This window comes from Bubalus kerabau, chromosome 1, assembly GCF_029407905.1.
Source record: "Bubalus kerabau isolate K-KA32 ecotype Philippines breed swamp buffalo chromosome 1, PCC_UOA_SB_1v2, whole genome shotgun sequence".
NCBI classification, from domain to species: Eukaryota; Metazoa; Chordata; class Mammalia; order Artiodactyla; family Bovidae; genus Bubalus; species Bubalus kerabau.
In genome coordinates this window covers 175,730,338-175,757,612 of record NC_073624.1, presented here as the reverse complement: position 1 = coordinate 175,757,612, position 27,275 = coordinate 175,730,338, and the positions used below count along the sequence as shown (strand labels likewise).

Sequence of the window (27,275 nt, the reverse complement as noted above, 5' to 3'; positions counted from 1 at the left end):
CGGCGCCTGGAGGGCGGGGGCGGGTCCAGCGGCGGGGGCGCAGTTGCCAGCGACTGGACGCACCGGGCCGGGGGCTGGGGTGGGACCCGGTGGGCGCCATGGAGCTGCTCTCGGCGCTAAGCCTGGGCGAGCTTGCGCTCAGCTTCTCGCGGGTGCCCCTCTTCCCTGTTTTCGACCTTAGCTACTTCATCGTCTCCATCCTCTACCTCAAGTATGAGCCAGGTGAGCCAGGGCCGGGGTGCTGAAGAGGGCTGGCATTACGGGGCGGGAGACGGGAGGAAACCCAGAGGTCTGGAGGAGGGGAAAGGCCTGGATCGTGGGGAAACAGTCCCAGGGGTCGGTTCGGGGACGCCGGCAGGTTCTGGTATCGTGGGGGCGGGCAGAAGGGACAGATGTGAGCGAGGGCAAGGAGAGAAGCCCCTGGGATTCTGGGGCTGGGGGAGGGGAAGCAGATGCAGGAGAGGAACGTGATTGTTCAGAGGAGTGGGGAATAGGTGCTGGGGAGGATGCGGGGAGAGAGAAGGTCAGGGATCCTGGCAGGAGAGGGTCGCATGAACTTGGGCGAGGGGCTAGGTCGTGGTGAGGGCGCAGGCGGGGGTCGGCTCTGCTGGCCAGGTCACAAGTCCTGGCTGCCTGCAGCCCTGACCTCTCTCCTTGCCCTTGGCGCCGGGAGCCAAAGCCGCAGCTGAGTGTCTATATAAGGGCCGACAGTGCTGGGGGCTGTGATCAGGTTCAGAGAAAGTGACACCGATGTCTCTTCCCTGCTGTGGCTCTGGGGCAACCTCTTCTCCCTTTGCCTGGGTCGAGGCTGTGCTGGATCTCGGAGCCCAGCGGGAATTCTTCCAGCTCTGGCCAGGATCCTTTCCACTTATTGAGCAGGACCGGCCCTAGGGCATGGTAATTTGGGGTCAGCCGCCTCCCACCAGCTCCAAACCCTTTTGGAGAATCGCTGGGGGAAGACCCAGAGTCTTGGATTTTTTTTTTTTTTTTTCCAGTAACGGTAAATGGCCTCCTTAGAATGCAGCCTATTTTTATACAAGGCTTAGGGAGTGTTTCTTATTCATCTCCTCCTATTTTAATAACTCTAGCACAACAGCAAACTAAAGGGACAATAGAATTTTAGCTTTAGAAAAAAGACCAATCACCTGAAACTTTGTGATCTTTTCTCCCACTTAGATGTAAATTACTCCTGTATCCTCTCAGAAATAGCTTTTCTTTCTTTTTTTTTTTTAAGATGATAAAGATAGGTGCTAGTGTACATTAAAGAGAAAAATCAAATTGAAAAGCCTAAAGGAAAAAAGAGATAATTACAGTCGATGCTGTGGCCGCCTTCCAGACCTCACTTTTCTGCATTTTTACCCCTGTAGTTATGGATGTAAATGCGCAGTCTTATGCAAATAGGATCATACTCTGCCTGCGGAGTGTTTCTGTTCTGTTTTATTTTAGCTCGTCCACATGCCAGAGCCTATTTCTTTATAAGGGCTTTTGGAAAGCAGTTACTTTGCAAAGCAAAATAAGCTTTGTGTTGTCTTAGCCCGAACACAGGGCTGTACTTCCTGTCTACAAATGAATTGCTGGTGGCTCATACCAGGTCTCTTGGGCAAGTACAGAGCCTAGCACACATTGGGGAATCTAAAATTGTGGAGGGCAGGAGCCTGGTAGTGATGTAGGACACAAGTGTCTGGAAGGAAAGCGGTCTCTGGGCTGGCTGGGAGCATGCAGTAGAGGTTGAGACATTCCTGCTGGAGTCACAGAGTAAATCTTCTGGACTTCAAGTGCTGGAGCCTGAAGGTTCTTGGAGGTTGAGAGGGTCCTTAGAGGCTCCCAGGGGCCCTCCTTCCCCTATCTCATCTCTGCTGCTGCTGCTGCTGCTAAGTCGCTTCAGTCGTGTCCGACTCTGTGCGACCCCAAAACCGGCAGCCCACTAGGCTCCTCTGTCCCTGGGATTCTCCAGGCCAGTTGAATCAGAAAGTCTGGGATAGTGACCTGGCATGCTCCTCTTTCAAGCTCTCCTCCCCTAGGGATGCTGAGGAAATAGAGGCTAAGCTAATTTACATACGCAATGAACCTGTGGTCCCATAACTGGTAGATGACAGCCTTGGGATTCCAACCCAGGTCTGCTGGACCCCAAGAATGACTACAGTTGTTCTGGAGGACTTGCCTACCCTTAGAAAAGGGAGGCATTGGGCTTAGCTGTTAGCCCCCCAGTTTGGTGTTCCTGCTAAGCCTCTGTAAAGGTTTCTTCTCAGAGTCTGTGTGCTGTTTGCAGGGACAGCTAGAGAATGCATGGGCCCCTAGGAATTTCGTGAACCTGAGAGCCAATCTGGCTTAAGGAATAATCTTCAAACTGAAAGTCAGTTCTGCCTTTAGCAGTGAGTAAACACCAGGCAGATTGTTTTGCTTACATGAGCATCAGTTTGCTCATCTGTGAAATGGGCTCATTGGTACAATAATCTGGGTTCCCTTACCTTTCTCTTGTGAAGATCTGTAGAGAATTTGGTCAGTAGTCAGGTCTAAGGCACTTGTGAGAGGTAGTAGAATGATTTGTAAGGCATGGGGCAATGTGTTTCCTGGGCTGCAGGCATTTTCTGGGTCAGGCTTTCATGAGAATCCTGAATGAGGATGAAGCACAACGTGTGGTCCTCAGGTGAACAGCATCTGTGACCCCTGGTTTAAGAAATGCAGAATGCCAGACTCCCCACTCAGACCTACTGAAACAGGCTCTGCATTTGAACAGGATCCCTGCAAGCGTACTAACATTTGAGAAATGATGGACTAAAAGAAGCTGGAGCTCTTCAATAGGGCAGGGAGGGCCAAATCTGACTCACCTCTAAGACCCCTAGCTCTATGCAAGAAGAGAGGAAGAAGTTGTGGATGCTGGCTGCGTGATTGAAGGAATGAGTGGATGAATGATTGAACGACAATCAATGGCTACCTTAAGACCTGATCCATGCAAAGAGCCTTCCAGACTAGTGGTTCTCAAGTATGACTACACATTAGAGTCACCTGGAGAGCTTTGAAGATTCTTGTTGTCCAGGGAGTACCCCTTCATCATGAAAATCAGAATTGCAGGGGATGGTACCAGCATCAATATTGTAAGTTCCCCAGATGAGATCCAGCTTTCTGCACCAGTGTTTCCCAACCTCAACACTAGTGACAGAGCCAGATCATCTTCTGTGGTGGGGCCATCCTGTGAGTTTCAGGACGTTTCACAGCATCCCTAGCCTGACCCACTGGAAGCCAGCAGCACACCCCAATTGTGACAACCAAAAATGTCCCTAGACATTGCCAGTGTCCCTTCAGGGGGGCACAGCTACCTCCAGTTAAGAATCGTAAATCTAGACTGAGTCTTAAACTCTCATGCTTCCAAGGGCCTGGCAGGTCACATATAGAAAGCAGTAAGACAGCCAGGTGAGGACAGTCCCCAGGTGAGATCCAGCCACGTGCATCGCCACGTGATTGGGGCTGGAACTAGCAGAACTAATTTTTCAAGGGAAGCTAGAAATGTGATTTGCAGCTTCCTATGTTTATATGTTGGCTGTTTGAATATCTTCATTCTTTTTTTTTTTTAATTCATAGACAATTTTTTTTAGAGCAGTTTTAGATCCAGAGCAAAGAAATGAAAATGAAAGTAGTTTTCCATATAGGCTGACTACCTCCTCTACATACATCCACCCCTACCATTAAGGTTGTTCACCAGAGGGGAGCGTTTGTTATAGTTGATGAACAAACATTATTGTCAACATCATTATTGTCCCATTAGCATTATTGTGTTGCATTATCAACATCATTATCAACTGGTCTGTAGTTGACATAAGGGTTCCTTTGTGTTGTACATTTTATGGATTTTTTATAAAGTGACATGTATGCATCATTATGGGGCCTCCCTGCTGGCTCAGTGGTAAAGAATCTGCCTGCCAATGCAGGAGAAGTGGGTTCGATGCCTGGGTCAGGAAGATCCCCTGGGAAGGAAATAGCCACCCACTCCAGTATTCTTGCCTGTAAAATCCCATGGACAGAGGAGCCTGGCAGGCCACAGTTCATGGCGTTGGAAAGAGTCAAACAATACTTTCTGCGACTAAAACAACAACAACATGCATCATTGTAGTATTGCACAGAAATGCCTCACTAACCTGGAACTCCCACACCTCTGCCTATTCATCTCTCCTGCCTCTTCTCCCCAAGTCCCTGACAGCCTCTCATCTTTTTACTGTCTCTATACTGCTGCCTTTCCCAGAATGTCACAGTGTTGCAGTTGTACCCTATGTAGCCTTTTCAGACTGGCTTCTTTCACTTAGCAATATGCATTTAAAGCTCCTCTGTGTCTTTCTGTGGCTTGATAGCCCATTTCTTTTTAGTGCTGAATAATACTCCATGGCATGACCGTTCCATGGTTTAATTATTCACCTATTGAAGGACATCTTCGTTGCAGTTTGAGCATTTACTGGGGGAGCTCAAGAGAACCACAAGTGAGGAAGAAAGCTGAGCACAAAGGCTTGGGGGAGGGAGACTTAGAGAAACTCTGAGCACACCTCCCATGTTCGGACCTCACACTAAACAGCACAGAAAGGCGGCAGTGCTCAGAGTGCCCTGTGGGGACTCCCTTGGTGATCCAGTGGTTAAGACTCCTCACTACCAATGCAGGTGGCCTGGATTCAGTCCCTGGTCCAGGAACTAGATCCTGCATGCTAAGACCTGGTACAGCAAAAAAAAAAAAGTACACCGGGGGATCTTCTAGCACTCCCCAGCCATCCACAGACAGGACACTAACCCCCAGAGAGGGAATGTGTGGAGCCCATCACAGATCAGAAATAGGGTCAGCATCAGTGCTTCTTCCTTAGGCAGATCCGATTTTTATTATCAGTCCATCCGCTAAAATCTCCACCCACAGGTACTTTCCATTTCAGCCCAGTTCCAGAAATAACCCTCACATAATTGCTAAGCACTAAGCTTCATTTCTTTTCATCTTTCACAGACGAAATGAATAATAGCCCTTTGAAATGAGTAAAAGCCCTGGGTGACCACCTCACCCAGGTTTGCCCTAGACAGACATCCAAAGCCCCAGAAACCACTCAGCCCAAGCAAACAGCGACAGTTGGTTGCTCTAGACAGCATCCCCATTCTACAGATGACTAAGTCGAGGCCCAGATGGGGAGTGAGCCACCAGAGCTCACCCATTGAGAGGGGAGTGCTTTGGTGGCAAACCTGGAATTGAAACCCGCATTCTTCTGCTTCCTGGCGCTGCTCTAAGACCCAGCAAAAGAAATCAGAATGAAGCATGGCAAAGGGAAAGAGCCAGGGGGACAGTTTCTCCACCACTGCCTTGCTGTGGATCCTCAGGGCAGACTGTCCCCGCCAGCCCCAGTCTTCTCATGTGGTGATGGGGAGACTCATCCTGTCTTTCTAGGGTTGCTGGGAGAGTAGTGATAATGATTAAAAAGCTCACAGACATAGAAAACAAAATTGTGATTGCCCAAGCAGAAAGGGGAAGTATAAAATACGGGTATGGGAGCAAGGATACACATTGTTGTGGTGGTTTAGTCACTAAGTCACGTCTGACTCTTTGGCGACCCTGTGGACTGTAGGCCTCCATGCTCCTCTGTCCATGAGAGTTCTTAGGCAAGAATACTGGAATGGGTTGCCATTTCCTTCTCGAGGTGATCTTCCCCACCCAGAGATCGAACCCTTGTCTCTTGCATCTCCTGCATTGGCAGGCAGATTCTTTACTACTGAGTCACCAGGGAAGCCACAGATACATATTGCTATATATAAAATAGATAAACAACAAAGCTTTGCTGTATAGCACAGGGAACTATATTCAATATCTAATAATAATCTATAATGGAAAAGAATCTGAAAAAGTATGTATTTATATATGTATAGCTGAATCACTTTGCTATATATCTGAAATTAACATATATTGTAAATCAAGATCCTACAGTTCAATTTTATTTATTATTTTTTTGGCCACACTACATGGCTCATAAGATCTTAGTTCCCTGATCTAGGCCCTTGGTAGCAAAAGCACAGGATCCTAACCACTGGACTGCCAAGGGAATGCCCTTTATGGTAATAAACAGCATTGAATCATCAGGATAACTCAGTTAAGGGAATGCTCTCATTCTCCCTTTGACAAAAGAGGAAACAGGCTGGAGGTGAGAGGGGGTGGTGGTGGTCATCTGCCCAAAGCCACTGCAGAGTGAGCCGCAGAGCCAAACACCAGACGTGTGGCTTTTCTACCAGGCTTCCCCCATAGTGAGGAGCCTACGGAGTTCCTGCAAAACCCAAGCTCCCCACACCCCCACTCCACCTTTTCGTCCTAGCAGGCAAAGGAAAGATCCTGGAAAGAATTCAACCTCTGGGGGTTATTTTTAGTTGCAGAGGTATCCATTTCTGCAAAACATGGGGGCCTCACCTGACCCGGCCCCTATAGGACCCACCAGCTGCTCTCAAGGATTAACTCTCAGCTGGCAGCGTTTTAAATAGATGCCCGGAGGAGAGAAGAGGGCACTGGGCTTCATAATGGAGGAGCTTAGTAGATGCAGAGAGGATATACTTTGGGCTTCTGACTTCAGGGTGAGATGGAGGAGGGAAAATTTGATTCCAACCCCTGATAGGAGTTAGGCAAAGAAGGGATTAGGGTTCCCACCTGACAGAAGGAAAGAGATGGGGGAAAAAAAGATGGTTTGTCCAAGAACATGTGGTTAGTCAATGAGGGTGTAAAGAGAAAGGGAAGAGTGTTGCTGATTTAATCTGAAACGACTTTTATAAGGCAGGTTTCTGATTATAGTATGTATTAGTATATGCCAGAAAATGGATAAATAACTTGTGATCTGTTCCTATGATGGCATATAGTACAGCAGTGGAAATGAATAGTCCCCTTGAAAATACTGAGCTCAGTGAAAGAAGCCAGATGCAAAGGGCCGTATTATATGAGCCCATCTGTATGGAATGTGGGCCTTCCCTGGTGGCTCGGTGGTAAAGAATCCACCTGCAGTGCAGGAGACTTGAGTTCGATACCTGGGTTGGGAAAATCCCCAGGAGAAGGGAATGACAATCCACTCTAGTATTCTTGTCTGGAGAATCCCATGGACAAGGAGTCTGGCGGGCTACAGTCCATGGGGCTGCAAAGAGTTGGACACGACTGAAGTGACGGAGCATGCACGCATATGGGATGTATAAGTTCAAGAACCACCTTCATCACTTGAAAAGGAAACTCCGGTCCCCATTAGCAGTCGCTCCCCACCCCCCTCCTCAGTCCCTGCGTTCTGTCTCCATGGCTTTTCCTTTCCTGGATATTCCACGTTAGCAGGGTCACACAATGTGCATCGTGCTGTGCCTGGCTTCTTTCACGTGGCGTGTTTTCAGAATTCACCCCTGTTGTAGCACCTGTCAGTGCTTCATTTCTTTTCAGGGCTGAATAGTACTCCGTTATGTGGATGGACCACATTTAGTTTGTTCGTTCATCTGCTGATGAACATTTGGGTGGCTTTCACCTTTTGACAATTGTGAATGGTGCTTCTGTGAACATGACCTTTTAAGAGTCTTCTAGAACCTATTGGTGGGTTGTTGTGCATAAAACCGTATGCTGCCCCACCCTAGGCTGTGAGACCTCCTGTTCCTGGGTCCCTGTTCACAACCACTGGGGAGGGGGCAGGTAGTGGGGGCCCCCCAGGGGGCTTGGTGTGATAAGGCAGGAGAGCATCGATCCCCATTCACAACCATTGGGGAGGGTCAGGCAGTGGGGGCCCCCCAGGGGGCTTGGTGTGATAAGGCAGAAGAGCACGGATCCCCGTTCATAAACATTGGGGAGGGGCAGGCAGTGATGAAATATTTCAAACATACAGAATATGCATGACACAGATACCTCTGTGTTCGCTACACACTTACCAGATGTAAACATAGATTTGCTTCAGATCTTTCTTTTTTTTTTAAGAAATAGTGACAAAGCCAGTCCCTCCCTTCCCCTCTTTCCCTCTCTAGATATGTTGTTGTTGTTCAGTCTCCAAGTCGTGTCTGATTCTTTGTGACCCCATGGATTGCAGCAAGCCAGGCTTCCCCGTCCTTCACCATCTCCTGGAATTTGCTCAAATTCTTGTCCATTCAGTCAGTGATGCTATCCAACCATCTCATCCTCTGATCCACTCGCTTCTCCTCTTGCCTTCCATCTTTTCCAGCATCAGGGTCTTTTCCAGTGAGTCAGCTGTTCACATCAGGTGGCCAAAGGATTGGAGCTTCAACTTCAGCATCAGTCCTTCCAATCAATATTCAGGGTTGATTTCCTTTAGGATTCAGTGGTTTGATCTTGCTGTCCAAGGGACTCTCAGGAGTCTTCTAGATATGATCACTGCCCTAAAATCAGCCTATATTATTCCCATGCCTGTGTGCATACCTTCACCAATGTACATATGTCTATGAACTGCATGGAGCAGTTTGTGTTGTTTTACATATGTATTATACATAGAATATACATAAACATATCATTTTGCAACTGAACTTTTTTATTCAGCAGCAGCCTTATGGGATTTATCAGTGTTGATGCCTCTGGAGTAGGGGTTCTCAGCCAGAAGATCTGTCCTCTGGGGATGTTTGGCAATATCTGGAAACATTTTTGGTTGTCACAACCAGGGTGAGGTGGTGGTTTATGCCCACCACACTACAAGTGTCTTGACTCTTTGTGACCCTATAGATTATAGCCCGCCAGGCTCCTCTGTCCATGGGATTTCCCAGGCAAGGATACTGGAGTGGGTTGCCATCTCCTTCTTCAGACTGGGGGTGGGCTATTAGCATCCAACGAGACAAGGCCCAGGATGCTCCTTGACATCCTACAAGGAGCATCCCGGGCCATCCTACATCCTGTGGAGGGGCCCCACCACAGCAGAGAGTGATCCAACCTCACACATCAGCAACGCTGAGGCTGAGGAGCGCAGATCTGGATCTAGTGTGTTGCTAGTGTTTGTTTTGGCCACGTCACATGGCTTGCAGGATCTTAGTTTCCCAGCTTGGGATTGGAGTCCTAACCTACTGAACCACCAGGGAATTCCCTAACTCTGGTTCATTTTTGTTCTTAAGGTTTATTTATTTGTCTATTTTTGGCTGCACTGACTCTTTGTTGCTGCAGGCGAGCTTTCTCTAGTTGCAGTGAGCAGGGAGGCTACCCTTCATTGAGGTGTTGGGCTTCTCACTGTGGGGCTTCTCTTGTTGCAGGACCCAGGCTCGAGGTGTGCAGGCTCCGTAGCTGGGGCACACAGGCTTAGTCCCCCTGTGGCATGTGGAAGCTTCTCAGACCAGGGATCGAACCCTTGCCCCTGCATTGGCAGGCGAATTCTTAACAACTGGACCACCAGGGAAGCTCCTAGTTCACTTAAAAATAACTACTCTGTGGTACTCCATTTTGTATGACTCTGTGTTCACTCACTCAGTCGTGTCTGACTCTTTGCTGCCCCATGGACTGTAGCCCACCGGGCTCCTCTGTCCTTGGGATCTGCCAGGCAAGAATACTGGAATGGGTTGCCATTTCCTACTCTGGGGAGAGGGGGATCTTCCTGACCCAGGGATCAAGCCCACATCTCTTGTGCCTCCTGCATTGGCAGGTGGATTCTTTACCACTAGCACCGCCTGGGATGCCCTTTGTGTGACGCAGCCCTTACCAAGAATCAGTAGACTCTGCTTTTCTCCTGCTGCCACAGTGCGGCAGTGAAATGCGCCCCCACCCCCATGTCTCTTTGTTCACCTGCATGAGTTTCTCTCTTGGGCAAATAGTGAGGAATGGAATTGCTGGGGCCAAGTGACTCACAGGTGACTCATTTCCTCAGTGTTGCCAAATTGCCCCTCAGCTGGTTCTGCCTATTGATCCTCCCAACTGTGTACCTGCAAGGGAAACGGGCTTTTTTCCTCTGGAGGAGGGGCCAATATTCCCCTCCCCAACCTTCTCTCTGAGGTTGACTGATCTGAAAAGAAGGCAGCTCCTTCTATAGAGTAAAGTGAATTCCGTGTTTCTTTCCCCAACACGAGCTTAGAACACTGGACACAGGACCCGGGAAAGAGGCTTGGATGCTGACAGTGTATTGTTCTGGTTTTGTGTGTGTGGGTGTGTGTGTTTCTTTGTTTCTAAGATGTTTTTGATGTGGACCAATTTTTAAGTCTTTATTGAACTTGTGACAATATTGCTTCTGTTTTTTATGCTTTGGTTTTTGGCTGAGAGGCATGTGGGATCTTAGATTCTGACCAGAGATCGAACCCCCACCCCCTGCATTGGAAGGAGAAGTCTTACCCACTGGACCCCCAGGGAAGTTCCCTGAACACTGTATCTTGTGCTGAGTGTCCCTTAGCTCTTTCTCCCCTTCTGACCTTCTCCCATGCACTCTCTTTGCCTGGATCATGTTCTCTCTTCCACCCCTCATCCTCTAGGAAATCCTTGCTCATTGTTCAGATCTCAGGTTAAGCTGCTGCTGCTGCTGCTAAGTCTGACCTCCTCAGTTAAGACAGTTGCTGAATTAAACCCTTCAAAGCACCATGTGCCTCTCCTTTATGACTTTTAACCTCCATTTGTGGAATTATTTAACCATTTTGCCTCCCTACCAGACTACGGACCCCACAAAGGTAACCCCTGAACCAGCTCTTGCTATAGCTGCTTCTCTGGTGCCCAGCAAGAGCCTGGCACATGGTCAGAACTCATAAATCCTCACTGAAGCCTCGGCGATCTAGAGAAAGCCACTCAAGATCTGTTGCCTCTTCTGTCCAGTGCTATGTTAGTCTCCTAGGGCTGCCATAATGAATGACCACAAACCAGAGGGCTTGAAACAACAGACATCTATTCTTTCCGTGTTCTGAAGGCTAGAGTCCAAAGTCAAGGTGTCTGGGTCCTTCTAGACACTTCAGGAGAGGAACCATTCATGCTTCTCTCCTGGTTTCTGGTGTCTTCCAGCCATCCTTGGCATTCATTGGCTTATACACAAATCACTCCAATCTTTGCCTCTGACCTCATATGGCTTTTTAAAAAATTATTTTATTATTCTTATTTTATTTAGTTTTTGGTCATGTGGCATATAGGATCTTGGTTTCCTGACCAAGGATCAAACCTGCACCCCGTGCATTGGAAGCATGGAGTTTTAACCACTAGACCATCAGGGAATCCCCCTCATCTGGCTTTTTGTATAAATTTCCTTTGGCTGCCAAAGTACCACAAACTGGGTGGCTTACAACAGAAATGTATTGTCTCACAATTCTGGAAGCTGGAAATCCAAAATCAGGGTGTCAGCAGGGTCATCCTCTCTCTGATGGTTCTAGGAAGGAAGCTTAGGAAAAGCTTCCGGAGATGGTAGCATCCTTGAAGTTCCATGACTTACAGCTCCATCACTGCAGTCTCTGCCTCCTTGTTTATACAGCCTTCTCCTCTGTGATCCATCTCCTCTTATCAGGAACACCAGACACTGTATTAAGGCCCACATAATGATTTCATCTTAAATTAATTACATCTGCAAAGACCGTATTTCCAAATAAGGCCCCATTCACAGATACCAGGCATTAGGACTTAAACATATCTCTTTGTGAGTTTAACTCCTAACACCTTCTTATCTGTGTCTACGTCTCCTTTTCTGCCTTTTACAAGAACACTCATTGGATTCAGGACAAACCCAGATGCTCCAGTATGATCTCATCTTGAGACCCTTACCTTAATCACATCTGCAAAGACCCTATTTCAAATGAGGTCACTTTCTGAGGTTCTGATGGACATGAACTTGAGGGGGGAGGGGAGTACTGGTCCCTCCTGTAACTCACTGTAGGTAGGGATATCAATCCCTATGTTACTTGGGGTGGAAAGCCTGGGGTGTGAGGCTGAAGCCTTGAGGATGCTATGAAGGTATGTAGTTGCCTAGGATACAATAGTAGGGACAGGGGAGCCTGGTGGGCTGCCCTCTATGGGGTTGCACAGAGTTGGACAGGACTGGAGCCACTTAGCAACAGCAGGATACAATAGTAACTAAATTAAAACAAGGAACTCAGTAAGTAAAGAGAGCAGGGGAGGTTGTTGTTATAATGTAACTAAAAGTGCCCAACATAACTGCAATGCTTAAGAGTGTTCAGTCCACATTTGCTAGAATGTAACAATTATTATTAGCTACCATGTATCAGGACAGTGCCCAGCATGGAGGAAGGGAGGAGGCTGGGATGGAGGGTTTCGCAGCAGATAAGATGGATAAGGTCCTTGTACTCACCGAAGGATTAAGATCAAGTCAACTTGATGGGGGTGCTTCCCAGGTGGCGCTAGTGGTAAAGAACCTGCCTGCCAATGCAGGAGATATAAGAGATATGAGTTCAATCCCTGGGTTGGGAAGAATCCCTGGAGGAGGGCATGGCAACCCATTCCGGTATTCTTGCCTGGAGAATTCTATGGACAGAGAAGCCTGGTGGGCTACAGTCCGTAGAGTTACACAAAGTTGGACATGACTGAGTAACTTAGCATGCATGCATGCAACTTGTTGAGTGTATCAACAGTATATAGTTATTTATATCAATAGCTTCACACTTAGTACATGGCCTAAAGAGGTCAGGCCTTCAGATTTGACAGTTTAAAATTTTTATTTATTTTTGTTTCTTTGGCTGCACTGGTCTTCATTGTAGCATGCAGGCCTCTCTAGTGGCAGCACATGGGCTTCTCTCTAGTTGTGACCCGCAGGCTCAGCAGTCGCAACACACAGGCTTAGTTGCTTCAAGGCATGTGGGACCTTAGTTCCCTGACCGGGGATTGAACCCTCATCCCCTGTACTGGAAGACAGATTCTTAACCACTGGACCACCAGGGAAGTCCTAGATTTGACAATTTAGAGACAAAAGTCATCTAATCTCTAGATATAAAGAGAAACTTTCCCTTCAAAATCCCCAGAGCTGGACTGATTATATCTTTTGATTAGTCTCCTGATTAACAGATCATATATTGTAACCTTGTTATCTCACATCCACATTGAATGGAGTTTTCATTGGATTTAAGTAAACTATTTAAAGAGAGCTACTGGGGGAATACTACTCAGCCATAAAAAAGAACGAAATCATGCCATTTTCAGCAATATTGATGGACCTAGAGATTATCATACTAAGTGAAGTAAGTCAGAATGAAAAAAACAAATACCATATGATATCACTTATACATGGAATCTAAAATATGACACAGATAAACTTAGCTACAAAACAGAAAAAGACACCCATAGAGAACAGACTTGTGGTTGCTGGGGTGGTGGGGGAGGGAAGGAATGGGAATTTGGGATAAACAGATGCAAACCATAGGAGGATGAATGTGTGTGTGTATGTATATATACATATACACGATGGATAAACAACAAGGTCCTACCATACAGCACAGGCAGCTCTATTCAGTATCCTATGACAAACCATAATGGGAACAGATATGAAAAGGACTGTATGTGTATGCATAACTGAATCACTTTGCTGTACAGCAGAAATTAACACCACCTTATAAATCAACTATACTTTGATAAATTTAAAAATAGAATTTACAAAATAAATAATAAAGACAGTCATTGGTACCACCTCTGGCTATGAGAGCTAAGTAACTGTGTCTTACAACTTCATTCTAAATTCATTCTCTGGAAGATGAAGCTAGTGGGGGAGGGAAGGAATCAAGATGATGAACTAAGTTGTCATACCAGAAGACACCCGAGTTCCAAGTTGGGGGGGGTGGTAACTGGAAGATTATGAAAATAACAGTATAAAGATAGAACTGAACTATTTCAAAAGATTTGCGAGACTTTTGACTAACAGACATCAGTCTTGTACCTCTAGTGGTTTTGTAAACATGTTTTTAAAGAACTAGAACCCCCCCACACACACACCTTCATTTTAATTTGGGATCTTAAAATAGCTTTTATCTTGAAAATGCTCAAGACTCATAAGTAATTTATTTATTGTGCCTATGCCACACAGCTTGCAGGATCTTAGTTCCCCTACCAGGGATTGAACTCTCCATAGTGAAAGCACCAACCAAGTCCAACCTCTATGCTGTTCTGTGCTGAGTCGCTTCAGCTGTGTCTGACTCTTTACGACCCTATGGACCATAGCCCACCAGGCTCCTCTGACCATGGGATTCTCCAGGCAAGAATACTGGAGTGGGTTGCTGTGCCCTCCTCCAGGGGATCTCCCCGACCCAAGGATCAAACCCAGGTCTCCTGCACCAGTAGGTGGGTTCTTTACCACTAGCGCCACCTGGGAAGCCCCCCTAACTGCTGTACCACCAGGGAATTTCCAGAAGTTGCAAAAATGAAGCAAAGAGTTTCCAGCTTCCCCAGCTTCATCCAATGACAACATCTTACCTAATGATAGCTCATTATGGAAAAAAAAAAAAAAAAAAAAAACCTGAAAATTGGGACTTCCCTGATGGTCCAGTGGTTAAGAATCTGTCTTCCTATGCAGAGCATGCAGGTTCAATCCTGGGTCAGGGAACTAAGGTCCTACATGCCACAGGGCAATTAAGGCTGTGCCCCACAGCTAACCCCACTGGCTAACCACAATGAAAGATCCTGTGTACACAACTATGATCAGACACAACCAAATACATATTAAAAAATAAAAAAACTGGAGATTGACACCAGTATTATACTATTAACACCTACTATAGACTTTATTCAGCTGTTTTTCCTTGCACTTAAAAAATATATAGTCCTTTGAAATTTTATCACATGTGTGGATTTGAGTAACCACCACCACGGTCAGGATATAGAATGGTTCTGACACCCCAGGGAAACTCCCTTGTGAAAAGAAAGTGAAAGTCGCTCAGTTGTGTCTCAAGGCTAGAATACTGGATTGGGTAGCCTTTCCCTTCTCCAAGGGATCTTCCCAACCCAGGGATCAAACTCAGGTCTGCCGCATCATGGGTAGATTCTTTATCAGCTGGGCCACAAGGGAAGACCAAGAAGACTGCAGTGGGTAGCCTATCCCTTCTGCAGCAGATCTTCCCGACCCAGGAATCAAACCAGGGTCTCCAGCACTCCAGGACTCAGTTTACCAACTGAGCTATCAGGGAAGCCGTCTATAGTTAGATCTTCTTTAGAAGCTTAACCCCAGGTAACCACTGATCTGCTCTCTGCCACTCATCACTATGGTTTTATCCCATGGAGAATGTTATATAAATGGAATCATACAGTAACCTGAGATTGGCGGTTTTCACTGAGCATTATACTCTTTTTTTTTTTTTTTTTTGAGTACAAGAGGGAATTTATTAGAAGAATACAGTTTCTCGCAGGGACTCCAACAGCTAAGATGAGTTATGAACTAGAAGCAGGCCTTTCTGCAGGTCACTTCCTGCTGTCACCAAAATCTTTTACTTCTTTTGCCAAGAGCACATACAGAATATCCTAGAGGTCAGTTCTCCCTGTATGGTGCGTAAGGGACTAGAATGTGGCTTCGTTTCTGCTGGCCTTTTGATCTTTATATTCCTTTATGCTGGCCTCGAACTTGTCAAGCACATGCTGGCAGACATTCATGAGGTCAGTCAGGCCTCTCTGAAAGGGCTCGACCGCGGGGAGGGCACCTCGGGTCTGTATGCGCAAGTTAATTTTGCTCTCTGAAGGATGGGTTGCAGTGTAACCACGGAATTCCACTTCCGGGTTCTTCATGATCATGTACCGAAGAGAATTTCCTAGGGTATGGTCCTCCTCGTGCAACACAAATGTCACACAGTGTCTATCTGTCCCAGCTGCCTGGACCATCTCCAGGGCTGTCTTCCTCTTGCCTTCAGCCAGTGAGGTCTTCACTCCAGACATTTTTTTTCTCCAGCTCCTGGTCCTCTTCCATGGCGGGGGCGGCTTCCGGGATCCTCAGGTGGCGAGGGCGGGCCGGAGGCTCTGCCCCATGCCTCGAAGCGTGCGGGCGCGGCAGGCAGGCAGGCAGGAAGGCAGCATTATACTCTTGAGATCTGTTCAGATAGTTTTTGCGTCCCTGGCTCATTCCTGTTTCATTATTGAATAGTATTCCATGGTACAGATATACCAGGGTTTGTTTATCCATTCACCCATTAAAGCCATTTAAGTTGTTTACAAATAAAAACTGCATGAACATTTGTATGCATGACTATGTGAATACCAGATTCTCCTTTTCAAACAAAATCTTATGCCAGAGTCTGAGATGAAGCAGTAAATGGAATTGTGCTCCATTTTAACTCCAGCATACCCACCTGATTTCTCTTTTGCTCCTGCAAACCCTCAGGGTTCCCAGGAACACAGTTTGAAAAGCATTGCTCTTGGGAGCCCAACTTCTCAGCCATGGATGGAAGGTTTTGGGTTATCAGGGCTGCAGGATGTCAGGACATGGACCAGCTCATTCCCCTATCTCTGTGTGCTCGACTATGTTGCACAGAGTAATCACTCAAGAGCGTTAAAAAATCCACAAGCCCAGCCACACCCCAGAATCACCAACCAAGACACTTGGCTGGGGCAGAGGGATCAGGTGTTTGTAAAGTCCCCAGGTAATCCTGATGTATAGTCAAGGTGGAAACTAACACACTGAGCCATCTTCCTTAAGGATGGGGTCCCTATTTCTATTTGCTAAGTAAGTCCATTGTTTCACATTTTCTTTCTTGGGTTGAATAAGAAGACTCAATTAGTATCATTTGTGTGTGTATGTATCTTCAGCTGTGGGCTTCCCTAGTGGCTCAGTGGTAAAGAATCCACCTGCAATGCAGGAGACGCGGGTTTGATCCCTAAGTCAGGAAGATCCCTCGGAGAAGGAAATGGCAACCCACTCCAGTATTCTTGCCTGGGAAATCCCATGGACAGAGGAGCCTGGTGGGCTTACGGTCCCTGGGATCACAAAAAGAACTGGAGGCGACTGAGCGACCAAACAACAAAGCAACAATCTTCAGTTGCAGAAACTGTGAAATATAGTGCATCTTTTCTTTGCTGGCCTTTTATTTTTTTAACAGCTTTATGGAGGTATAATTCTTGTACCACCCATTTAAACCATCCCATTCACTGGTTTTGAGCATATTCACAGAATTGTGCAACCGTCACCTCTCAAAGAAATCCAGATCCTTGAGTTCTTACCTTCCCACCTCCCGTCCCCTCCATCCCTAAGCAACCACTAAGCTACTTTCTCTTATTCGATGTGAAAAAATTGCATAAAGTACCAATAGCGTGGAGTCCACAGGGGAGTGGAAGTCCTCAGGAGTGACTGGCTCCATAGAGCCAGGAAGCCTTCCTGGAGGAAGTGGCATTTGTGCTTGGCCTGTTTTGCTTTGTGTCTTTGTCCCTCCTATGCTGCTAATAGGGTTGCTCTCTCTCCCTCCCCACTCTGTCGGTATAATTGTATATTCAAGGACTCCCTTATCCAGCTTTGCTCAATGCTCTTTCTGCACCCTTCCACACACATGGGACTGTCTGCACTGTCCGTCTTGGTACCAGTATCTGGTGACTTCCCTCTGCCCTGATGGCACTCTCCCAATAAGACAAGACTTGGAAGCAGGACTTCAGATTCTCCTTTCAAATTTCTTCTGTACCTTCCTATCTGGGGCCAGTCAAAGCAAGTAAACATTCTCCATAAGAGCACAACTCAACAACAGAGGGACAACCCAGTTTTTTCAAAAATGCACAAAAGACTTGAATAGACATTTCTGCAAAGAAGATATTGTAATGACCAATAAGGACCTTCCCTGGTGGTCCAGTGGCTAAGACTCCATGCTCCCAATGCAAGGGGTCTGGATTCAATCCCTGGTAAGGGAGCTAGAGCCACACGCCGCAACTAAGATGCAGTACAGCCAAATAAATAAGTTAAAATATTTAAAACAATGGTGGTGCAGAGAAAAATAAAAAAAGACCAATAAGCATTTGAAAAAAGAACTCAGTATCACCAGTCATTAGGGAAATGCAAATCAAAACCACAATGAGATACCACCTCCCACCCATCAAGTTAGCTATTCCTAAAAAACAAAACAGTGTGACCCAGGAGGTGAAGTTGGAACCCTTGTGCGTTGCTGGTGGGAATGTAAAATGGGGTGGTTGATGTGGAAAACAGTGGGAAAGTTTCTCAAAAAGTTAAAAATGGAATTAACCTTTGATCTGGCAAATCCACATCTGGAATTATACCCCAAAGAATTGAAAACAGGAACTCACAGATATTCGTATGCTCTTGTTCTTAGCTGCCATATTCATAATAGCTAAAGGATGTAAGCAACCCAAATGTCCACTGACAGATGAATGGATATGCAGAATGTGGTAGACGCACTCGAGGAAATATTACTCATTCTTAAAAAGGAAGAAAACTCGGACACATCCTATGACGTGGATGACCCTTGAGGATTTTATGCAAAATGAAAGGATCCAGTCACAAAAATGCTGTATGATTCCACTTACTTGAGGTCTCTAGAATAGTCAAGTTCACAGAGATGGAAAGAAGAGTGGTGGGCGTCAGGGGCTGGAATGAAGGGGGAATGGAGAGTTAATGTTTGATGGGCCAGAGTTTCAGTTTTGCGAGGTGAAAAAGCTATCAATATGAATGATGGGGATGGTTGTGCAATAACATAGGTGTGCTTAATGCTATTGAACCATACCCTTAAAATGGTTAAAGTGACACATTTTATGTATATTTTACCACACCCACTTTTTTTTTCTTTTAAATAAGGAAAGACCAAAGGTACAGGTGTATCCGCCCAAGGCTGCATCAGACGTTCTCAGCTGCATGTTGCCCTCTTCAAGCTTTAGTCTCCTCATAATTCCTTGGTGGTCCAGTGGTTAAGACTCCACGCTTCCACTGTAGGGGGCACGGGTTCAATCCCTGGTCAGGGAACTAAGATCTCATGAGCTGAGAGGCATGGCCAAGTGAAACAAAACAAGTTTCAGTCTCCTTGGGCAGGATAATAACAGTGATCGCTTGGCTGCAGTCATCAATGAGGATTTAATGAGTCCTTCCTATAAACACTAAAACCCAGTGTCTGAGAGGGCTCCCCTGATAGCTCAGTGGTAAAGAATCTGCCTGTGATGCAGGAGACCTGGGTTTGATCCCTGGGTTAGAAACATCCCTTGTTGAAGAAAATGGCAGCCCACTCTAGTATTCTTGACTGGAAAAATCCCATGGACAGAGGAGCCTGATGGGCTACAGTCTGTGGGATCACAAGAGTCGGACACAACTTAATGAGTAAACCACCACCATCACCACCTCTGACCCAGGAATGCTTGCTAAATATGAAAGTGAAAGTGAAGGTCTCTCAGTCGTGTCCGACTCTTTGCAACCCTATGGACTTTACAGTCTATGGAATTCTCCAGGCCAGAATATTGGAGTGGGTAGCCTTTCCCTTCTCCAGGGGATCTTCCTAACCCAGGGATCAAACCCGCATTGTAGGTGGATTCTTTACCAACTGAGCTATCAGGGAAGACCTGCTAAATATGATTTGTTTTAATTATCATCCTCTCTGAGCTCAGAGGAAAGAGCCCCAACCTGGTTCTGCCTTCTCTCTGTGTGATCTCAGACACATGTACAGTCTCTCTGAGCCTTGGTTCTTCCACTGTAAATAGACAAACTGCAAGGCTTTGGGTGGACACTCTGAAAAGGCGGCTGAATTAGGATGGGCTGGTCAGAGGGCATGATGGTGAAGCATGCCCTCAGCGCCCTGGTGATGGTGGGGACACCCCCGTACCTCTCAGGAGCAGTTGAGCTGTCCCGGCACCACCCCATGGCATCCTGGCTGTGTGCCATGCTGCATTGCTTTGGGAGTTACATCCTGGCTGATCTGCTCCTTGGGGAGCCTGTGATCGACTACTTCAGCAACAACTCCAGCATCCTGCTGGCCTCAGCGGTCTGGTGAGCGTCACGGGTCTGGCGGGATGTGGGAGAGCAGAGCAGGTGGGCAGGGCAATCCCACCACCCGGGAGGTGGGAGGAACTAGGACCCGCCAGCCAAACCTCCACAGTTAGCCCTGACTCACCACCCTCTCCGCCCAGCTGTCCTGAGTCTGGACACAACCTCGTCTCCAGGGGTCCCCAGGGTCTAGCTCCCCCCTGATGCTTGGCATTCTCTCCCCAAAGGTACTTGATTTTCTTCTGCCCCCTGGACCTCTTTTACAAGTGTGTCTGCTTCCTGCCAGTGAAACTCATCTTTGTGGCTATGAAGGAGGTGGTGAGAGTTCGCAAGATCGCCGTGGGCATCCATCACGCCCATCACCACTACCACCACGGGTGGTTCGTCATGATCGCCACTGGGTGGGTCAAAGGTAAACAGGACCATGACCAGAGCAAAGGGAAGCCACCCCACTGAGAACCCCTTCTCTCAGCCATCTTATCCGATCCCATGTGGGAGCTAAGACCCCATATGCCTTGGGACCAAAAACCAGAACTTAAACAGCAGAAGCAGTATTGTAACAAATTCAGAGGAGATTTTTTTTTTTAAGTAAGTAGGACAATGAAACATTGATAGCTAATGCCTCTGGAGAAAGCTTTCTCAGCTGCGCCCTACTCACACGTGGGGCTGGACCCTTCTGTGTGTGGAGGCCGTCCTTGCGTTGTGGGGTGTTGAGCACACCCCTGGCCTCCACCCACTCGATGCCTGTAGCACCTACCACCAGTGCAACAACCGGAAATGTCTCCAGATGTTGTCAAGTGCCTCACAGAGAGGAAATCACACCCCTGTTAAGCTTTGTGGACTATGGCCCTTTTGTCAGCCCACTAAAGCCTACAGACCTTTTTATGTTTTCTTACATGCATAACATATATAGGAGAATAAAGGAAACCTATTCTTTTAAAGTAGTTATAAAGTGCTTTAAAATAGGCTTGAGTAGTTTTATGCCTATTTGTTATTGCTGTTTGTTGTTTAGTCGCTCAGTCGTGTCCGACCCTTTTTTGATCCCACAGACCATAACCCACCAGGCTCCTCTGTCCATGGGATTCCCCAGGCAAGAGTACTGGAGTAGGTTGCCGTTTCATTCTCCAGGGGATCCTCCCAATCTAGGGATCAAACTTGTGTCTCCTGCATTGGCTGGTGGATTCTTTACCACTGAGCCACGTGGGAAGCCCTTTATGCATATTTACTATTGATTAAATAGCAGACTTTCAACTGACTTCTAATAAGTCTCATGCTCTTGGAGCAGTGTTGAGCACAAATGGTATTTGAAATCATCTACAACAATGAGAATGTGAAAATAAAAAAATCCATGAGTTCTGTTGATGACAGTCATAGACTTGCAAATCCTGCCGAGGTAATTGCCTCCCTTCATGATAAAAGGAAAGGCTGTGTTTCAGTGAAGGATGTGAAAATGAAAATGTAATTCTGTTTCCTCTCTGGGTTCCTAGACTCTAGGTTAAGATCCCTAAACCAGGGTAAGTTTTGAGTTGAGCTCATTGTGCCTCTTACTTGACCTTCTTTAGCAGAAAGTTAACATCACCCCTTTCTACTGAGGAGGGGAATGAAATGACTTCCCCAAGGTCATGTGGCTGTGGGGGCACAGATGGGGTTTGAGGCCATGTCCTCTGAATGCAACATTCACATTTGTAACTAGTTTGAAGCCCTGCTTTTCCCCCTCCTCTATCTGTGCTAATAGGCAGACCAAGATAGACATTACGACCAAAACAAAAAGTAACTAAAATTACATAGGGACAGTTTATAATGGTGGGTCAGTCCACTAGGACGATATAACCATTTAAAACATATATGCACCTAAAAACAGAGCACCAAAACACGTAAAGCAAAAACCGAGAGAAGTTAAAGGAGAAACAGACAATTCAACAGTGTTAGTTGCAGAGGTGAACCAGGGAGTGACGAGAAGGCAGGAAGAGAAGGCTTGAGCAGGTGCTGAATACCACTAAGCTCTGTATTCCTGTTTCCTGCCAACCAAAGTGGGTACTCCCAAATGCCTGGGAGTACCCTCCAGGGAGCCAGTGTCCTGAGGCACCTTTGATGCTTAGGGCTGGATCACGCTCTGGTGGGGGCTGTCCTGTGTGTTACAGGATGTTGAGCAGCATCTCTGGCTCCAACCCACTGGTTGCCAGTAGCAGCTCCCTCCCCAGTGGTGAAATAAAAAATGTCTACAAATATTGCCAAATGTCTCTTTGGGGCAAAGACACCCCAGAAGCAAACTCCTGGGCCAGTGGTACATATTGGGCACCCCAGTTGGCACAACCACTCCTTCAGTGAGTGTCTAAGCCTCTTTAGCCAATACATTTGGAGTAAATGGGAAGATTCTTCTAGAAATTCAACCAAAAATCTTGATATGGGTCTCCTTATTGTCTCTCTAGGAAGCCTGTACTAAAGAGAAAGGTCCCCAGGGGTATAACATGCCTTCCAGAGGGCAAGTGGCTCAAGAAAGGTTGAAAGCTCAGAACCCAAGGTGGGAGAGAGGCTGGGGGTGGGGAGCCCTCTGGAAGCCTCTTGCACAGTTCAAGGTCCTGGATTGAAAACATCAGGGCAGACAATCCAGATTTGATCAAGACATATCTTGCAGGTGGGATATGACCCCCCTTACTTCATGCTGGTTTTGCTCTGAATATGCCTTGTGATCCTTGGGAAGACTGTCCCTTCTTGGCCTCAGTTTCCCCACCTGCAACACTTTAGGCTCAATATTCCTCTGGAGAAGACTCCAGAAACTTCTTGCTTGGGAATTCAGCCAAGAAGAATGGGAAGCTGGGGGTGGCAGGCTTGTTCAGAAGTACCCTGTCCCATAGGCTCTGGGGTCACCCTCATGTCCAACCTTGAGCAGCTGCTCCGAGGGGTCTGGAAGCCAGAGACCAACGAGATTCTGCACATGTCCTTGTGAGTATCCCATCCTCCCCACCCCCTGGGCCTGACCCTGGGTTGGATACTTTGGTAACTTAGGAGCCTTGGTCCCCTAATTCTCCTTCCAGAAGCTTCCAGAGGCCATGGCTGGGGAACCTCAGAGGCAGAGCCTTGATACTACTCAGGGGGTAGGCAGAGCTTCAGGGAGATAAGACACTCCTTTATCTCCCATGAAATGGGTTTTGAAGATTGAGTAGGAGTTTTCTGGCAAAGAAGGAGACTCTGGACAGAGGCCAGTGCTTTTGCCAACTATCAAGTCAGAAAAGATTATACCTGGTTTTTCAGGGCCAGGGTACAGATTTTGGGTGGGAAGTGAGGGTGTGGTGGGGAGTGTGGCTGGGGTTAGGTGGAAAACAAAGGGTAAGACCAGATGGTCATATACAGGACTCAACCCAGGACCCCATGAGGCATTAAGTCTAATACATTAGACCTGAAAGGATCAGGCAGTTAAATTTTCTTCCATAAAGCTGTTGCCATTAAAATATGACAACATTAAAAGACTCACCCATATGCCAATGATGCTTTTGAACTGTGGTGCTGGAGAACACTCTTGAGAATCCCTTGGACTTCAGGGAGATCAAACCAGTCCTAAATCAGAAAGGAAATCAACCCTGAATATTCACTGGAAGGACTGATGCTGAAGCTGAAGCTCCATACTTTGGCCACCTAATGTGAAGAGCTGACTCATTGGAAAGACCTTGATGCTGGGAAAGATTGAAGGCAGGAGGAGAAGGGGATGACAGAGGACGAGATGGTTGGATGGCATCACTGACTCAATGGACATGAGTTTGAGCAAACTCCGGGAGATAGTGAAGCACAGAGGAGCCTGACATGCTGCGGCAGTCCATGGGATTGCAAAGAATTGGACACAATTTAGCAACTGAACATCAACAACATATGCCAGTGAAAACTACCTCCCATGTCGTATGTTGCAGAACATGACATGATCTCATTTTATCCTCATGAGAGATGTGTTCACACACTCAGCTCATGGGCAAGTCAAAATATCGGAAGCCTATTCTTCAAAGAAGAAAAGGAAAATCAATAAAAATTGTGTGTTATAATCCCACATTCCAGGGGAGTGCATTGTTCAGGAGTCCCCAAGACCACTCTCAGGTGTGATGATTTGCTAGGAAGAGGCATAGAACTTGGCCAAGCTGTTATACTTAGGGTTATAGTTTATTAGAGTAAAAGGGAAGAGATTAAAACTGGCAAAGGCAAAAGGCACGAGGGATAGCATCCAAGGAGAGACCAGGTGCAAGCTTCCAATTGTCCCCTCTCCGAGGAGCTGTGTGGATAGCACCTGCTGCTCCCAGTATCCATGTGTGACTGTGTGTATTTAAGATTGCCCACCAGTAGTGTTCCCTCAAGCCCTGGTGTTCAGGGGTTTTCCTGGAGCTTGGTCACATGGACCTAACTGACCCTGGATGGCCAGCCTCAGTCTCCAGTCCCTCCAGAGATTCAGCTGATACCATGTGGCCCTAGACCCCACCCTAAATCACATCGTTATCATCTGGTGTGACCCAGAGTCCCCAGGTGAACAAAGACATTCTGATCAGGCAGAACTTAGTGGGTACCTCTCAGGAGCAGGCCAGAGGAGAGAGCTTTCTTTGCACCAAGTTACCTCTTTACTGCCCAGGGAGGCGCCGTCTCGTCCGTGTCACATGGGCATCTTCCCACCGTGTACCCCGGAGAAGCTGGGGTGGGAGCTGGGCACACCAGGGGCGGGTGGAGAAGGGGCTCTGGGCCAGAGGAACAAAGCCCTGAGCCATGTAGACCCTCCGGATAACCAGAGCCACCCCGTGCAGCCCCACCAAGGCCAGCCTGTATGGAGCCATCCTCTTCACCCTCCAGCAGACCCGCTGGCTCCCAGTGTCCAAAGCCAGCCTCATCTTCATCTTCACCATGTTCATGGTATCGTGTAAGGTAAGTCCTCCTGTCCTGGCTAAAGCTGACCCATGCTTCCTGGGCTGAGGATGGAAAACTTAGGCTGATAGCCTTGGGGGGTCTGGGGAAAGGACAGCCCAGGTCCTTTCGAGGTGTTGGGGGGGAGGAATTGTCAGCAGGTTCATGCCTGAGAGCAGGGTATGAGAAGATCAGGGTCCAGGAGGTGGGGGTGAGAGTGAGCAGAACAAGGTCTCCCAGGCAGAGGGTCCCATAAGGCCAAGATGGGAGCAGGAGAGTATGGAGTCTGTTTGGAGTATGGGGGCCTGTGCCTTGGGCATGGAGAGTGGGCTGGACCAGGAATGGTGTGAGTTGGAGTCACTTCCTACTCAGGAAAGGTCTTTCAGGGCCACACACCCTTCCCTGCCCCGTGGAGCTGGGGAACTTCATTGCTGGCTCCCTAGGAGGGGACCACACTGAACAGAGGAAGGGAGTGAGTGACCCCAGACCAAGCATAGCTCCTCTGATCCCAGGTGTGCGTGTGGTGGGTGGGGATATTCCTGGGGAAAAGGCAACCAACTGATTCGGTGTGGCTGGGATTTTAAGCACCAAAATCTTTGCATCCTGGAAAAGGCAGGATAGTTGATCACCTTCTTGGGGGTGCATGCCGCCAGAAATCTAAGTCTAGGCTCCCTCTGCCCTTGACCTTTTGACCTTCTCTCTCTATCTCCCCTCCCCCCGCCCCAATCTGCTTCTGCCTCATCCTCCCGCTGGCTCTCTTGCTGTCTCCTGTACCTCTTTCATCCCACCTCAGGTGTTCCTGACGGCCACCCACTCCCACAGTTCCCCTTTTGATGTCCTGGAAGCCTACGTCTGTCCTGTGCTGTTTGGGTCGGCCTCCGGGGGCGACCATCACCATAACAACCATGGTGGATCCCAGGGTGGCAGCGGGCCTGGCTCCCCACACTCACCCCTGCCCACCAAGTCCAAGGAGGAGCTGAGTGAGGGCTCCAGGAAGAAGAAGACCAAGAAGGCAGATTAGGGGGCAGCCCAGGGGGTCTTCAGGGCACCAGGGAGAGGACCCAGGCCCAGGACCTGGGCTCCGTTCTCCCCTCTCCAGGCCTCTGCTTCCCTGTCTGCAAATGGGCCATCAGCCCACCCTCCAGGGCTGATGTGGGGGGTTAAATGAGATATGGGGGGTGAAGGGCATTTGTAGGAATGGAGGGGTCCCTTTCTCCTTCTGCCAGGTCCCCATAGAGTTACAGCTTTGGGGGAGCGGTCCACAGAATCCCAGCAATCGCTCCAACCAGAAACCTTGGCAGTTATGTTCTTGGTCTTGTTGCTCCCTCTCTAAAATGACACCTTGACTCCGAAAGAATTTCAAGCCATGTTGACGCTCATCCATCTGATGGATGTTTACTGTCTGCTGTGAGGTAGCTGCTGTGATTTCCACGTCTCTTCCTGTCAACTTCTCCTGGGCATCCCTGGGCAAGCTGCCACCTGCTCTGAGCCCTGCATGCCCATCAGTATAACGGCCCCTCACCCCATTCTGTATACAAGGGCTGCTGTGAGGCTGGACCTGACAAACCAGCTTTGTAAGCTCAGAAGCACAACACAGTCAGGAGGTGAGGCCTTGATGGGTGTTCATCATGCTTAAAAAACAGTTTTGCGGTTTAGATCTTTTGTGTTTGTGGCTTGGAGAACCCCACAAGTTACCTGGAACAAAGGAGGCCTTCAGTAGATGTGTCTAGGCCAGACTGGAGAGCCTGGAGGGGTGGGGGAGGCTTGTTCTGATCCTTGGCTTCAGGTTGCCCCCTAAACCAAAGAAATGCAGCTGGCCGGGTGGGGGTGCCAAGATCTGGCTCCACTCCAGGGGCTTCAAGCCCTCAGTGTCAGACTCCAGAAGCTCCATGAGACCTCCCTCAGTGCTGGCATCCTTCATTGCCGCTCGCTCAGTCATTCAACAAACACTTGCCTACTATGTGCCAAACCTTGTGCTGCTACTGGACGGGCTGGGAACTTGATTCAGGTGAGCAAGGAGGATGGGAGCTGAGCGCCCCTCCTGGCCACCCTCACCTCAGCCTAGGTCACCAGGGTATTTGAGAGGGGTAGGTAGGTTGGGCATGGCCAGTCTCAGGTGGGATTTGGGCCCAGAATTGGCCAGCTTGGGACTGTTCTTTGCATGTGGGTGCTCAGGGCATGCTCAGGGCATCAGCCTATGGCTGTGTCACATAGGCCTTGGGTTGTTGGGGTCCCAGGTTTCGCCCAATTATTGGGAAAGTGCCTTGATCTGGTGACGCCCGGGAGCTTGGTGGGTCCTGAGGCTGTAGGGCCCCCAAATTCCTCCCCTTGCATGTCTATCAAGGCTCAGTGTGAAGGGTCAGCAAATAAATTTGTTGTGAAAGAATCCTGATGGCTTGTCTGATTCCTTCTTGCTCTTTTGGCCTCAGGGCACAACGGGAGTGTGTGAACTTAGAGACACATGGAGTTTCTAGGAGAATGAAGCTCACGGTAGCCCTTAGTCACCAGGGGGAGATGGAGGCAGTGGGTGAAGTCTGTAGGGATTAGGTAGACTTAGGTTTAATCCTCACTGTGCCATTTGCAGGTCATTGGGCTTCCCCTTCT

At 47.9% G+C, this 27,275-nt stretch overlaps 2 protein-coding genes across 2 annotated transcripts; one reads left to right on the top strand and one right to left on the bottom strand.

Annotated features, from left to right (window-relative positions):
• Positions 1-24: 24 nt before the first annotated feature.
• TMEM38A (transmembrane protein 38A) lies at positions 25-27,072 on the top strand. Its single transcript, XM_055541926.1, has 6 exons — positions 25-222; positions 19,646-19,802; positions 20,027-20,211; positions 22,655-22,742; positions 24,575-24,692; positions 25,465-27,072. Exons 1-6 carry the CDS (start codon positions 99-101, stop codon positions 25,690-25,692), a joined length of 900 nt encoding a protein of 299 aa, XP_055397901.1. The 5' UTR covers positions 25-98; the 3' UTR covers positions 25,693-27,072.
• Positions 15,195-15,806, bottom strand: LOC129624270 (DNA-directed RNA polymerases I and III subunit RPAC2-like). The gene is given in 2 exon segments (XM_055541936.1): positions 15,195-15,781; positions 15,783-15,806. Coding segments are annotated over 2 exon segments (402 nt in total). The 3' UTR covers positions 15,195-15,403.
• Positions 27,073-27,275: the final 203 nt, after the last annotated feature.

Coding starts and splice junctions, on each gene's coding strand:
- TMEM38A (XM_055541926.1), top strand. CDS start 99: ATGGAGCTGCTCTCGGCGCTAAGCCTGGGCGAGCTTGCGCTCAGCTTC. Junction 223..19,645: donor CTACCTCAAGTATGAGCCAG/GTGAGCCAGGGC, acceptor CGTACCTCTCAG/GAGCAGTTGAGCTGTCCCGG. Junction 19,803..20,026: donor CTGCTGGCCTCAGCGGTCTG/GTGAGCGTCACG, acceptor CTCTCCCCAAAG/GTACTTGATTTTCTTCTGCC.